The sequence below is a fragment of the Bidens hawaiensis genome, unplaced genomic scaffold, assembly GCF_021521415.1.
Source record: "Bidens hawaiensis isolate Kalapana, Puna unplaced genomic scaffold, B.hawaiensis_p1.1 tig00032441_1, whole genome shotgun sequence".
NCBI classification, from domain to species: Eukaryota; Viridiplantae; Streptophyta; class Magnoliopsida; order Asterales; family Asteraceae; genus Bidens; species Bidens hawaiensis.
In genome coordinates this window covers 77246-93807 of record NW_027495525.1, presented here as the reverse complement: position 1 = coordinate 93807, position 16562 = coordinate 77246, and the positions used below count along the sequence as shown (strand labels likewise).

The following is a 16562-nucleotide window of genomic DNA, read 5'->3' as shown; positions in this document are numbered from 1 at the left end:
ATACAAGTCTGTAACACTATGCTACAAATGTATTTCTAACAGTCCTAAATTTTATTTTCTATTATCACTTTCCAAAAAGAAAAAAATATTTTTTTTACAACCCGTCATTCTCAACTAGGCCAAACTCATTAATTCATACACTTATTTTAATTGAGAAATTTTTACCGACTGATATAAATTTGAATATATTTGATTGCTCTTTTTAATGGAAAGAGTAAGAGTGACAGGATCGGACCCACATACTAAACACTAACATCATCTAACATTTAAAAAGTGTTTTATGTGTTATATAATATCTGATACTTGTTTCTCATATGTTATTTATTTATATCACCGATAAAAGACCATAAGTACATCACTACGTGGCGCCCTACGCCCTACCACCGAATACATCCTCAAAACAATGGATCAAAATTCATATAGGTTTCGTTCTATATAAATTTCATCAAATTATGAAATTATCAATATCGAATATAGCGAAAATGAAAACATGTCAACGAGATAAAAGTTGGTCAGCGTCTACTCTTAACCTCAACTGTTTTATTAATTAACTCCATCTGCCAGCTGTGGCTAGTTCCTAAACAAAATCAAAAGTACATAGTCACAACATTTAAATACTTTAGCTTACACAAACTTACATTATTTCACACACAAATACACACTAAACACGGACACCCTTTCTCATAATGATACTTCATTCTAATAGCATCCCAGAATGCAGGAATCGCCTGGTCATTAGACACTTCTTTAAACGATGGCAAGTAATTTACATCCACAATAACATGATCGTGTGTCCCCTCTTGAATCTGCAATAGATTTAAACAATGTTGTAATTTCGCGTTTAATAAAACTAACATTCGTTATAACAAATGCCAACAGGTCACAATAGTTTGACTTTTTGACTCACCACAACATCAAATCCAAAGATGGTAAGATCAAGAACGGTTCTAAGATAAGTTGCAGCATCTGTAATGAGCCCAATATCAAGATCGGGCTGTTCTTTATCCTTAGAGCCGTCAATAGGCAAAGATTTTAAACTGTAAAATATAAACATAAAGATGTTAAAAAGATGTTGGATTGATTCAGATTTCAATAAATAAATTCGATGTCAAGTACCTGTCGAAGAGTAGAGGTTTGAACCCGTTTTCCTCAGATGACTTCCTCAAAACATCAGCATTTGGTGTTGACTTTTTAACCGCATAGAATACCTCTTTCCCCAACACATACATCTTGAAAAGAGTAGATGAATGATCCACGTATTCCTGCAATTCATACAAAACAAGGAAGTTATAATCCATTTGTTTGTATTTGTAAACAACTAACGTATTAAATACAATTAAATAAAAGACTAAATTTTGTGTGGCTTAAGGCTTCTTAATGAATTAAATTGCATACCTGTACAACTGCTGGAAGAGGAACGCTCAAACCTATGAAATCAGCAGCTTTAAAGACGATGGCCTGCCAAATAGTACATAAGTCCGTCGATGAAATAAAGTTAGATAAGATGTTAATAGTTACACCTTACTATGTTAGAAAAATGACCATTGGTTTTTGCTAATGTTGTGTATTAAATATAAGGCTTTTTAAACCGTAGGGATAGGTGGGTTTTGATTCTTGGATGAGAGAGGTACAGCAAAACGTTCAAAAGAGTCGCTGGAGCCAACACTTTAGTTACTAAATGGCACACATTCATTCCTAAGAATGTTTGCATCTACACTTGGAGGGTGATAAATCCGGTAAAACCCTTAATAGTATTAATATGGATTGGTGATCTTTCCACTTTATGTCACTGCGGTGAATAAAAGTAATCTTAAGACCATTGTCCCAGTAAAAGTGATTTAACATTATCGAGAGTGTGATACTTATGTCTTTTTGAAGCGAGAACAGGGTGTGTAAAACAGAAAATGTGGTAAAAGTATGATTTGAGGGCTTTGAACCTTAGAAGCCTCACGGATTCTAATTAGGTTTTCACCATGAAGTCTTCAAGTCAACATCCTTTGTCAACGCATAATAAACTCAAGTATTTAGAAAGCAAACTTAAGAAATCAGCATGTCTTACCATACTGTGGGCGTCAGCCACACCACAAGCAACTTGAGGTTTTACAATACTTGGCAGGGATAACTTAGCTTCATGCAGCCTTTGTTTCAATTGAACATCCTCAAAGTTAACCTGCAACCAACTATTCACAGTTAAAATCAATGCCAAAGTTGACAATCTAACATGCAGAAAAGAAACAAATATACAATATACAATACATAATTCATATATATTTATTATGTAGACAACCTTTAGAAAATAGGCCCCTCTGATTTTGTATTGGCTTTCTGTTTTCAGAGTCGCCAATCCCAGTAGGATCTCTTGAATTTTCAACCGATCCACAACTGGAAAAATGTTCTTAAACGGATCAATCACACAGCAATCTGGCAGTTCACCTATATACCTGATGCACAATCAGATTTATAATATATATTTACTAGAAGAGTAATTTGAACTTATAAATTCGTTGAGTCTTAACTCATGAAGTTTGAATTGAAATAGAGGTAGTTTTACCTCTGTAATTCCTGCATTCTAGTGGTGTAAATGACATTACTATCACAAGAACTGCTTCTTTCAATTGAAGAAATTTCATCGGTTGCTTTATGAATAACAATATCCACTTTTTTCAACTGATTTAGCATCGGGAGGTCAAAGGTGAGAGGCAGAAATATTAACCCGTTTTTGGTAGGGTTTAACGGAAACGCACCTCTCTGCAAAAAAACATAATATATTTATCTTTCAAAACTGTAATGACAAAAAGGTAAACTTTTCAATGTCATTTTTAAGGTGCTTCTTTACTAATTAGAAGTGAAAAGTTCTCACCTTTGCAAAATCTTGTTCTCGAGAAGGCTTCATAACATAACCGACAACCACATTATCCTCACTACACTGCTTGAAAGAATAAAAACAAATATAAACAAAAGAAAACACAAAATTATAGATTATTTTTGGCATTCAAGATATCGAAACAACAATTATTACCTTTCTATTCAAATCACATATTATCATAGGCAACTCTTCTAGTTTATTTATGAAGATCCCATTTGGATTCTTGCTTCCATCATCACCATCAACATCTAACACATAGGTAGATTATTTCACATGTTTACATGGTTGTCAAGGATAAAAACATTTGACATATGGACATATAAACAGATTTTTTGTGAATTGGTATATATTACTTACTTACAACCACATTCATCCAGCCAGAATTCAAGGATTTTGAAACAAGTTCTTCATATTTGTTTGAAATCACATGCAATATAGTTTCAGCTTTGTTCTCCCAAGCAAGAAAAACTGATTTTACAGTGTCATCCATACATGAAGGATCGTATATGAACCGCTCTAGTGAGTATTCGCATGCCAGCTTCTCAAGAAGGCTTACCTACAGTAAGCACATCAAACAGTTAGGTATCAAATCCAGAGCTAATATTAATAACACTATTTTTTTCTTTCTCTGGGATTTTTATAAACCACTTATGCGTTTAATATGATCATGAAAACTATGTTACTACGATGACAATCTAAATTTCTTAGATAAAATTACAAGATTGTATTCACATGGAAACACTTCTGGTGACTTTCAGTTTGTTTGACCTGTCAACCAATTCATCGATTTCCCTTTTAACTCAAATTTTGTATTAAAAAAAAAAGCTTAAACCGACTGACCCGTTAGAGATGAAAAATAACCCATATACGCAATACGTCCTTTACCAGTAAATGAGTCCAGATAGTTACGTCTAACCAATACCTTAAAATAATATGTAATTATCACTAAAAGGTTCCCAAAATATGCATCAATTCTTTTTTTTTCTTTCATGGTAAGTTACAAATACAGTTTCACATATTTGTGCATTAGTGTTTAGTAATTGTAAAAGTGAATGGAATAAATATATACGAATGTAGTGATTAGAATGAATGAAAACCCTCAATATATATATACCAGTGATAAACCTAGAAGCACTAGATTAACCTATCTTGGGCCTACAGGCTATATATTAATAAACTCTATTATTTTCCTGGTGCAAAAGAATAACTGGAACTACAGTTTGCAAAGGATAAACGGTTGAGAAATGAACATAAATAGATAAATAAAAAGACATATATATGATTCAATCAACTGATGAAAAAAGCATGATATGATGATAGGATAGTAGTAGTAGCAGCACCTTTGGATGAGAGAGATCAGCTGCATACAATAATCCCTGCAAAAAAGAAGTTAAAATGCAATGAGTGTTAACAACTGATTTAGAAAGATGATGGTGAATTGGAGGCTACTTGGTCATCGACCTGCTTGCATCTGCCAATCGTCCATCTCCATATATGCTTCCATTCCATCAACACATGGAAGTCTGTGTCTTCTAGTAAGCCGTGTTTGTCACTCCCTCAACAACAAATCTTTAAAAACAATAATTACTTAAATAATATATTAACTTTCATATTTTTTTATTGAATAAAAGGATTCATTTGACAAGCTACGCCGCCACCCTCTTTTAAATGGCAAACTCGATCCTACTAAAAAACAAAGTTATGGTTTTTTGGCGTTGATAAGTTACTATGCATTGAACTCTTTTAAGAAATGTGATAGTTTCGGGGGCAAGAGACCCAAATGTATCAAAAGCAGGCGTGTTGATTCTTGGCACATGTTTTCTAATTCTTAGCATTTTTTCATGATTCTGCCTCTTTAACACAGCCTGTCTAACAACGGTATCCCTAAGCCCGACAAGGTGATACTCGAGTAAGGTATGTACAAGTGTGCTTCCCCTTGCCCATCCAAACACAAGAACGTCTGCTGGTCGGAGAGTAGACCTCCTTTTAAGGGGATCTGACAAAGTACATCTCTGACCAAATCATGTATGTGTTTAAGACCCAGAAGCTCCTTGCAATGAATGACATGTTCACCAAAATTATCCAAACAAACTTTACGACAAACCGGGCATGGCTCATCAACAGGGAACAGTGGAATCTTTAAATGATATTTAAGAATGGCCCGGTACTCCACTGCTGACATGTGCTGCCCCAACCCTTAGATGGGGATGACGGTCAAGAAATCTTGAGCATGGAGAGTCTGAAGGCATTCTAACACCGCTCTCTGGCGAGTTGATAAGTTAAACTTCTCCCAAACTTTGGACGATTTTACTATTAAGGGCACTCGCTAAAGCATGTTGGGCTGTATAGGGGCGGGTGCCCTTATTAGCGAACCCTCCAAGATCAAGATTGAGAAGGGAACTATGCAAACAATCCATCGCACACCCATAATCCAAATCCATATCATCAATACCACAATCCCGCAAAATGTGGTAATGTAACTTCCACGATTGTGCTCTCGATGCTACGCAAGCATATGTGGGAACATCCTCAGCTGAATATAAACCTAAGCCCCCAAAACGGATCAGGAGAAAGGCTAGCCTCCATTGAAAATCCCCAAAAAATGAACCCTCATATACCACAATATCCTTGATCACCTCTCGGAGCCCGTTGTCAAAAACATAGACGGCATCCTTAATAAACATAGGCTGGCATGTTTAGAGACCAGATAACAATTTAGCAAACCCCATATAGGAGCGAAGAAAGAGGAGCCCACATTGAGGGTCACACAGACGAGTAATACATCTCATTAGGTCCAATGCGTTTGAAACTCTGTTAAAGGCCAAGCTACCGATAAAACCAGCGTCCCGGCTAATCGCGCCCAAAGGAATTTCACACCCAGCTTCGTCCTCCCGATCCCGCTAGGAAATAAACATATTTTTGTCTTTACCCCATTGCAAGACAGCTATAAAACTTGTTTTTTTTTAATATTAAGCTCAAGCCCCAAACATGCCCCCTCATACTTAATAATATCTAAGGCTTTAGTCACTTAAATGGCATCTCCTATAATCGTGCCATCATCTAAGTACCATGCATGGAAAAGCAACTTTCAACAATATCGTACCCGATGAATGTGTGGTGTAAAGCTAACGCAAATAAATGGGGTCCCAAAGGATCCCCTTGTTGAACACCAGTAGTTGATGAAATACATTCGTTCCCCACATATAAGCTAGCTAGTTGCATGCATATAAAATTAACCCATAGGGAGATAAATGGGCATCTGGCACGAACCCTTCTGTAGGAGGGTCGTCCTATCCACTAGATTGAAGGCATTAGAAAAATCAACTGTAATCAAGGCTAGTGACCCATCATAATGGAACATATTTAGAAACCTATATGCGCTATGAAGCATCTCCTCTTCTTCGCTCGGGATCCCCACAGCAAATTGAAAATCGCCAAGGTATTTTGCCATATCTTTCTTAAAACTCCTCATAGCCACCTTAGATAAAAGCCTTATCCAAATCATGCCTACAGTAATGGGCCTAACCCCCATTGTCAGGCTTAAGTAGCGGAGTTAAAGGGGTCAAAGCCACAAACTCTGCCAAAGCACCCGGGAATCTCCTCCCCTCCTAATGCCACAAATTAACCACGCCTGTAATAACCTTAATCAACCCCACAACAGTCGTTGATCCTTCCCCACGTAGGGCATCGATGATATGCTGGGCTCTCAGCCCATCTCTCCCACAACAAGTCCCTTTGGGGAAAGATTTAATATAACTAAGAACACTTTCAATGTATACAACCAAAGGGAGCTCCGAGAGTAAGGCCCTGGGCAAGGAAGGCGGGGGCAAGCTCGGATGCTTATCCAACAACGCTTTTATAGTTGCATCACCAAGAGGAGCAACAACTGAAGAGCACAAAACTTTAACTGCGGCCGTGAAGTTCCCATATGTAACTTTCCGAATACATTGCTTAACATTAACGCCATCCCTAAAATAATCACCCTCAAAGGAGGCCTCAACGGTTCGCAGGATCATATCCGTTGGTTAGTTAAAGAGCGACGAGATTAGTTCAACACACCCACTTCCACCCCCCTAGTTGCCAATCTCGCTGAATAGACAAGCATTGCAAGGACTTCCTATTCCCAGACATACATTATTGTCGGCTAGAAGGCCCGAAAACTTGTAATGTGCAACGCGCTAAGGCCTGGAAAATCCCATGCGACAACTATGAGGGATGATTTTAACCGTCTTTAACGGAAAGGCGAAAATACGATCAAGGAGGGCCAAGTCCATAATAATATCACCCGTGGCAACCACTTTAATTGCAAACCGCGGTTTAGGGATTCCCGCAATGAAGTCTTCCACCCCTCCTGTATCCACCTTGAACAATTATGGATGTTTTTAATTTCTATATGAATCAGCGAAGAAGGTCTAGGCCGGAGCTTGACAACAATACAATAATGGTTTTGAGTCCTGGTTCAATCTCTATTCTATTCATATAAACCAATTCTTTTAAAAAAAGAAATAATTAATTTATTTTTGCATTTGGTTAGCTTTTCTTAGTTTTATCAAAGCTGACCTGGATAAGCAGAATCTCTTGTCAATTTACTTTGGCATAGTTGTTCCCATGTATACGATTCAATTTAATAATTAGCACTTGAAGAAAGTTGTGAACAACATTTTGAATCGGTCAGTGTTATCGGTATCTATCACAATCCAGCACTCAATGTTTATTGTTGAACCCCTGAATCTTGATTTCAAAGGAAACAAAAACCTTGATTATTTATACATTAAGCACATTTGGTTTATGAAATTCAAACAAATTGGAGTATAAATTCTTTCTCTTTATGTGTTTGGTACTCAAAATCTATTGAAATTGAATATTAATTTCATTCACCCTATGTTTACTTAGCATATGAATTATAATTGAAATTTTTTTTAGTTCCATATGATGGATTTCACAATCATTTGAAGATGTGAAAGATTTATCAAACAAAAATAAAATATCCAACCCTCACCCCCATGTTGGGGATTTTCTGCAAACAATTACTTTGGATATCTGAGAATTGTGTAAACACTTTGAGATCAAAATTATTTCTGATTCCCAAATATTCTGACCGAGTGAAACTCATGTTTGAGAGCATGAATCAAGTATGGATGTGTGTATGTTATAATAAACCAGAGAAGTTACGTATGATCAAGAAGAATGATATATTAGGGTTGGGTCACTTATAACTACTTAGTAGTTATCACAACATGTTTGAAATTCAAAACATCAAAGGACGCTCCTGTTGACCCCAGCCAGGGGCGCTGCCCCAGACCCCCGCCAAGGGGTTGTTGCCCCCTCCCCCCCTTGGAACCCCCATGACTTAGGGGCTTCGCCCCTAAATACCAGTAGGATTATAAATTATAATACGATCAAATAACTGTGAACCTTGCACCCGACTTAATTAGATTCATATTACACTAAAATCACTAACACCCAACACTTTTGGAGGCATTCCGGTTAATAGATAGTAGTTAACTCCCAGTATGGTTCGGTATCAATACAGATTTGGTAGTGATGCTTGCCGACATCGATGCTAACTAGTGCCGATTAACGTGTTTAGCGCCAATAACTAAGTTATCTACTCACCTGGCATGATTTTCATATCTGATGCTGGTTATGCCGATTGCGCGCCCAACACTAATAACCGACCATGAGTCTGGCGTCGCCTACACATTTGAATTTTCTAACGCGTCTGAAGTCGGTAGCGCTCCATTCACCATTTAATGCACTAACGCCAGTTAATGTATCAAGAATAGGACGTCAGTAAATCATCTAGTGCATATAGCCCTGGTCCCGATGCCCTACTTTGGCATCGGATTTACTCATAAACATAGTTCTATATATCAGAGTGAATAAAACTTCACGCAAAATATAAAAACATCAACCATATATTACAAAATCATTCAAATAGTCTCAAAAACTAAACTCTTGTCTTGAAATATAATTTAAAAGTTGTTTTAAAACATCACAACATTCTTCTCAAGATGCCAGTATCTGCAGTCCAATGCCATGTGCCTTCATTCAAGTGAGCTGCCTTAGCCTATTCACCTGCGTGCATACTAAAAGTCAGCTATGTTGAGCGAGTTCTAGTTAATAAGGCAACATACAATACATTCATATACTACATACTTAACATGCTTTACTTTATTTTGTACATTCATAAGTATATACGTTCAATCTTACTTTCATACTTTCGTACCTTCATTCTTTCATACTTTCATATTTTATCTTACTTTACATACTTATACGTTGTAAAGAGCCTTTTGCCCTATAACCTCACAACCTCACAGATATTATTAGGGTCTGCCACCCTCATTCACAGATATTATTAGGGTCTGCCACCCTCTTACCATACATTACTTTCTTTATATTTATATTTATATTTGTATACTTTCATACATACTCTTAATCTTTTCTATATCATTCATACATCATTAATAAAACAATCACATAACATGCACTTACCACTTAGTAAGTGTATTAACTAATCACATCGAGTATACACACAGCCCCGAAAACATTACAAGGAAATGGGGCTAGAAACTCACTTGTGTCCTGTGCTTCTTAGAGTTAACTGTAATACCCATCCTAAGCTGTGCACGGCTAACTGTGTAATAATTATAAGTATTAATTAACTACCTCTGACTATATCATAATTCTATACTAGTGTAACCCTTAGCTACGGGGGTCCAGGGGCAGCGCCTCTGGCAGCGGAGTCTAGGGGCAGCAACCCCTAGCAGGGTCTAAGGGGCAGAGCCGCTGGCTGGGGTCGAGCTGCCAGGTCAGCTTGGAAAAATTTCATTTTCATTAATAGTCCTTTACTAAAAATCATCAGAAAAACTGAAGTTTGAACCAAATTAATCCAATCACAGTTCTAATCGAATGACATTTCTAATCGAATGGAGATTCTAATCGAATAGAGATTCTAATTGAATGATAGATTCTAATCGAATGGCCATTCGATTTGATTACTTTTCAATTCGATTCGATTACAATTTGATTCGGTTACTCTTCGATTCGATTCGATTACTTCTTGATTCGATTACTTTTCTAATCACTTCGATTACTTACTGATTCGATCACTTTTCTTATGAATAAATTTTTTTAAGGGCTTGATTCACACATGGTTTCGTTCTTATCACTTTCCAGCCTTTCATTTCGACTCGTTTCGCCTGTATTTCATAAGAAACGAGCCTTGGTCTATAACGACATCGTTTTCTTGCGCTAACCCGTTCCAAACGTTACCCGTTTGTTCCATTTCATACATAACATCTCGATTATGTTCAAGTTTACATTTTTATTACATAATAAGGCCCGATTTTCCTTAGTATCAAATCTTAGGGCAAACCGACCTCAAAATCTTAACCTTTACATCTAAAACGTACCTTATAGGTTTGGTTTTACTTCGACTTGGGTCCAATACGTGGATCTGGGCGTATTTATTTTATTGTATGATGATATTGAACACGAGATCCAACCTTTTTTCAACTCGGATCTAGGTCCGAAATGATGAGGGTGTTTGTGTGTGTTTTTGAGTGTGTATGGAGGCTAGAAGATGGAAATGAGGGTTTTAGGGTTTTTGGGAGATTTCATGGAGTTTATATACCCTTAAGCCCATGGACCTAATGCCCATCATCATCCCTTATTCCATCTTTTATTGTTCAAGCCCACACTCTATTATTTTATTTAACTTAACTGAATAATAAAACACCCTTAAGTAAATGAAATTTATTTTATTTATTAGTATCAGATCGAAGTAGAATGTTACACCATGACTTAGGGGATTCGCCCCCCTAAGAACCAATAGGATTATAAATTATAATAAGATCAAATAACCGTACACCCCACACCCGACTTAGTTAGATTCATCTTACAATTAACTTGATCAACAAGTTAATACCTAATTAAACTAAAATCACTAACACCCCACACTTGTGGAGGCATTCTGGTTCATAGATGGTAGTTAACTCCTAGTATGGTTCCATATCAATACATATTTGGTAGTGATGCTTGCCGACATCGATGCTAACTAGTGCTGATTAATGTGTCTAGCGCCAATAACTACGTTATCCACACACCAGACATGATTTTCACATCTGATGCTGGTTATGCCGATTACGCGCCTGACACTAGTAACCGGCTATGAGTCTGGCGTCGCCTACGCATTTGAATTTGGTAATGCGTCCGACGTCAGTAGCGCGCCAGTCACCAGTTAAATCATCTAACGCCAATTAATGTATAAAGAATAGGACACCAATAAACCATCTAGTGCATATAATGATTGTGTCAGTTACGCACCCGATAATGGTAACCGACTACGCGTATCGTTGGAGTAAACCCGGTCTAAAGGCTGAGTCATGGATGTTAGAGTTGTCTGAGCCGGTTTAGGGTTTTAATTATGTTTTCATCATTTGCTTTGGGAACAAGTTAATCTTGAGGAGGTGGTAAATCTGCACGTGTGGTTTACTGTTTCTTTAGGACTTTAACGTTCATTTAGTTTGCTAGCACGTTCAATTTTGTTTCCTTTATTTTCGTTATTTAAGTTGTAACCTAGTTCTATATAATGCTGGCTTTTGATTCGATGAATAAACGATAAGTATTTTAGTTCAATTGTGTGTGTGTTCATACCCGTGATTATTCCTATCATCTGGTATCAAAGCCAAATTACCGATCCTATCAAGAGAGAGCATGGTTTCAATGGCCGGTGAGAAAATGAAAGTGCCGGTGTTCGGTGGACACTATGAGCATTGGAGCAAGATGATGGAGAATTTGCTGCGGGCAAAAAATGTGGGGGCTAATTAATCTAAGCATTGTTGAGCCACAAGTCGGTGTGGCTCAATCTGAAGCTTAGAGGAAGAAGCTGGAAGAGTTAAGGGTTATATACGTGTAGGTCAAGCATTACCTATATCAAGGTATTGACCGGGTTATGTTTGAGACTATCCTTGACAGGAGAACCTCAAAGGCAATATGGGAAGCCATGAATAAGAGATATGCTGTTAATGAAAGGGTTAAGAAGTCTATGTTACAAGTCTTTATTAGTGATGTTTAGAGGGAAGTCTTTCTGTTTCTTGTTTCGTTTATAGGTAGCTAGTCTTTACTTCACTTGACCCAAGCAATGCCCAAAGAGTCCCATGCCTTTCTTGGTCGGACCAACCCAACTATTTCTGACTAGTCTTTCCTAATTTTTAGAGTAAGAAACGGAACTACATGGATGAAATGAAAAGTGTTTCTTACGATTACGCCCAACAGCCCACTTGAGCAATTTTACATTCTCCCATTGATTCCTATGAAGATAGGAAATTGTATTTCTCATTCACAAATTCATTACATAAACTTAGAAGGGATTTTGAAGTTTTGGAGATGAAGAATTCTGAGACGATCTCAGAATACTTCGGCAGGGTCCTCAGCATTACAAATCAAATGAGAAGTAATGGTGAGGTCATGTCCGATGAAAAGGTTGTGGAGAAAATCCTCAGAACCCTCACCGAGAGATACATCTATGTCGTTGTGTCTATTGAGGAGTCAAAAGATACAACTTCTATGTCTGTTGATGAACTTCTAGGGGCTCTGGTGATTCATTAACAAAAGTTACAAAAGAGTGAGAAGGTTGAGAAAGAGGATGACCAAGTTTTGAAGACTGAAATAGGTGAAAGTTCAAGAGGTAGAGGAAGATGAGGAGGAAGGTTTGGTTAAAGAGGTAGAGGCAGAGGTAGAGGAAGGCATGCAAAGGAAACTATTGAATGCTATAAATGTCACAAGCTTGGTCACTTTTCATATGAGTGTCCATCATGGAAGGAGGCCAATTATGCTGGTTTGAAGAGGGAGAAGAAGTAGCATTGATGGCTTAGGTTGATGATGAACCGTCAGTGTTCATGTCTCACACAGAACTTGAAACCAAAGGACTTACCTTGTTCTTGGACTCAGGTTGTTCAAAGCACATGTGTGGAGCTAAAGAGGGGTTCTCTAATCTTTATTGAAGCTTCTCTAATACCGTGAGGTTGGGTAATAACACAAAAATACAAGTAGTTGGAAAGGGCAGTGTAAAAATTTATTTAAATGAAGCTACGTTCTTGGTTGGTGATGTTTTCTACGAACCTGACTTGAAGAATAACCTCCTAAGTGTTGAACAGTTGCTGTAGTTGGGCTTATGATTTTTGTTTCAAGGTGATCAATGCAAAGTTTATCACCCTGATAAAGGATTGATCCTTCAAAGTCACATGAGCATGAATAAGATGTTTCATAGGAGAAAAGGAAACTTGAAACACAAGAGGAAACTGGCTGCAACTAGTCAAGTGAAGAAACTCTTGCTAGACTATGGCATGAGAGGTTGGGGCATATGAGTAAGACTGGGATGATGGAGCTCCAACAAAGTAAAATGGTAAGGGATTTTCCCGTCTTTCTCGTTTATGAAGACATTTGTAGTGATTGCATGGTGGGCAAACAATCAAGAAAGCCCATTCTTAGGTTCAACATATGGAGAGCCAAAAAAGTGTCAAAACTTGTTCATTCAGTTATCTGTGAGCCCGTTGTTACATCCTCCAAGTCAAGTAAGAGATACTTTATTAGCTTTATTGATGATTATAGCAGAAAGGGTCGGGTGTACCTACTATCCGAAAAATATGAGGCTTTTGAGAGTTTTAAACTTTCAAGGCCTTAGTTGAAAAGGAAACTGGAAGCTAGGTAAAGGCTTTAAAAATGATAGGGGAGGTGAATAATTTTCTAAGCATTTCACTAAGTTTTGTAAGGTCAATGGAATTCGTAGACAGTTAACTACCGGCTACACCCCTAAAAAATGGTGTAGTCGAGATAAAGAATAGAACTATCATCAACATGGTAGTTGCTCTTCTTGCTGCTAAAAATATGCCAAAGACCTTTTGGGCTGAAGCAACTCTATGGAGTTTCTATGTGCTCAATAGGAGTCCTGCTAGAGCTTTGAAAGGCAAGACTTCTGAGGAGCAGTGGAGTACAATGAAGCCTACTGTGGATCACTTGTGAATTTAGGGATGCATAGCTCTTGTGCATATACCAAAGGAAAAAGATCCAAAATTGGTGATAAGAGTCATGTATGAATCCTGATTCGTATGATTAATGAATCAAAGGCATATAGACTCTTTGATCCCAAGACTAATAAAGTGGTGGTGAGTAGAGATGTAATTTTTGAAAAACATAAAGCGTGGGATTGGAACAATGTTGAGAAGAAGGGTCAGGAGAGTGAGTTGACTTTGGGTAATTATGATGTTGATGAGATTCACATGGAAGAGTTGCAAATTGATGATGACGAAATGGAAGAAGAACATGATATTCTGGATGGGCAACTCACCAATGACATTCTTGATCCAAGTCCTAGTAACCAAACAACTAGGGAGGGTAGATCAAGAAGACCTCCAATCTATTTGGATGACTATGTTACCAATATGGGAGTGGAACCTGTTGAATTTGTGTATGATCTAGTAAGGTTTAATGAAGCTGTGATAGATGAAAAGTGGAGGAAGGTCATGGATCATGAAATTGAATCGATTGAAAGGAACAATACTTGGAATCTTGTTGAATTACCTGAGAATTCCAAGTGTATTGGTGTCAAATGGTTATATAAAACCAAGCTAAATGAGAAAGGTGAGGTTGATAAGCATAAGGTAGGACTTGTGGCAAGAGGATTTGGTTAGGACTTCGGTGTTGACTATATGGAAGTATATGCAACCGTGGCTCGAATGGATACAATCCGAATCATGATTGCAATTACGGCTCAAAGGGGCCGGAATATATACCAAATGGATGTCACGTCTTAATTTTTGCTGGGTGACATTCAAAAGGATGTATATGTCCAACAACCACAAGGTTATGCTGTGAAGGGAAAGAAAGATATGGTCTATAAGTTGAAGAAAGCCTTGTACGTTACCGAAAATGATGAAGATATGCTAATCAAATTCTGAAACTCAATGAATTCTGAATTTGAGATGACTAATATGGGTAAGATGAGGTACTATCACGGAATAGAGATCACTCAAACTGCATATGGGGTGCACATGAGTCAAAGGAAGTATGCTGCAGTGGTTCTAGAGAGATTCAATATGATTGATTGCAATCCAGTGGTGAACCCCATTGTTTTGTTCCTGGCACTAAATTAATCAAAGATAAAGGGGAAGAAATAAATGAGTCTGTTTACAAGCAGGTTGTGGGAAGCCTCATGTACATCACTGTTACTAGGTCCGATATGCTATTTGTTGTTAGTTTGCTGAGCATGTAAATGTCCAAACCAACTGATATTCATTTTGCTGCTGCAAAGAGGTCGTTGAGGTACTTTCAAGGAACTCAGGATTATGGGATATGGTATAAAAAAAGGAGGACATGGATCATTGAATGTCTACACTGATAGTGATCATGCTGCGGATATTAATGATAAAAAAAGCACTTCAAGATATGTGGTAATGTGGGATAATGCAGCAGTGTGTTGGGCGTCAAAGAAACAAAATATTGTGGCATTGTCTTACACTGAAGCCGGGTATGTTGCGGTTGCTGCATGTGCGTGTCAAGTTATGTTGGTTAAAGGGTTTTTGTAAGAAATGAGTGCTACTGTTAACAGGAAGGTGATGATTAAGTGTAATAACACATCATCTATAAAGTTGTCAAAGAACCCGGTATTCCATGGGAGATGTAAGAATATTGGTATACGGTTTCATTTCTTAAGAGATCTTGTTCATAATGAAGAAGTTGAACTTGTGCATTGTGGAACAAAGGAACAAGTCGATGATATTCTAACTAAACCAATGCACAGAGATTCATATGTGATGTTGAGAAAGCAATTGGGAGTGTCCTCACTCAAGGACAAACTAGATCAGTTGAAGGGATCTAGTTTGAGGGAGGGTTTGTTGGAGTGAACCTGGTCTAACGGCCGAGTCATGGCTATTAGAGTTATCTGAGCCGGTTTACGGTTTTAATTATATTTTCCCATTTGCTTTGGGAACAAGTCAAGCTTGAGTCAAGCTTGAGGAGGTGGTAAATTTGCACATGGGTTTTACCGTTTCTTTAGGTCTTAAACATTCATTTAGTTTGTTAGCACATTCAATTATTTTTCCTTTATTTTCTTTATTTAAGTTGTAACCTAGTTCTATTTTATGTCGGCTTTTGATACAATGAATAAACGATCAGTATTTTCAAGTTCAATTGTGTGTGTGTTCATACCAGTGATAATTCCTATCACGTATGACGTGGATTACGCTTTTGACGTTGGTTACGAGGTCAATGCATGTAGTTGATTACGCGTTCAATGCCAGTAACGCATTAGACACCTGTCTCCGGCACCGGTGCACATCTAACCCTGGTTAATGTATTAAGTGGACGGTGTTGGTTACGCTTCCGATGTCGGTAGTGTATCTTGTTTCGTTTAGCACGTTAGACATCGGTTACACGTATGGTAGGTTACGCTCGTAGTGACGGAATCCAATAGTTTTATAAATACCACTTCCTTCGGAAACTTCCGCAAACCAAACAAGTCTCAAATACAAAATCCTTTTATAAATTCCAATTACTTTAAATTCCATTTTCTTTTGGAAAGTTTAGATTCCAAATATATAAATTTTTTGAAGTTCCAATTTATTTAATAAATTTCTATTCACACAAAAAGAATTCGCAAACGAAACGCACAATGTGATTCATGTCGCAATGATCT

At 37.5% G+C, this 16562-nt stretch overlaps 1 protein-coding gene across 2 annotated transcripts; it reads right to left on the bottom strand.

The window, feature by feature from the left end:
* Positions 1–520: 520 nt before the first annotated feature.
* Positions 521–4248, bottom strand: LOC143583508 (inositol 1,3,4-trisphosphate 5/6-kinase 4-like). 2 transcript variants are annotated; one of them, XM_077065799.1, is made up of 12 exons: positions 4207–4248; positions 3224–3422; positions 3020–3114; positions 2861–2926; positions 2552–2748; positions 2285–2441; positions 2060–2170; positions 1396–1458; positions 1117–1262; positions 908–1037; positions 598–806; positions 521–557 (listed from the first exon to the last, which is right to left on the bottom strand). In XM_077065799.1, the coding sequence occupies exons 2-11, from the start codon at positions 3354–3356 to the stop codon at positions 645–647; spliced, it is 1260 nt and encodes a 419-aa protein (XP_076921914.1). In that variant the 5' UTR covers positions 3357–3422; positions 4207–4248; the 3' UTR covers positions 521–557; positions 598–644. The 2 variants fall into 2 exon arrangements, with proteins under 2 accessions (XP_076921914.1, XP_076921913.1); XM_077065798.1 differs by having other exon boundaries at positions 521–806.
* Positions 4249–16562: the final 12314 nt, after the last annotated feature.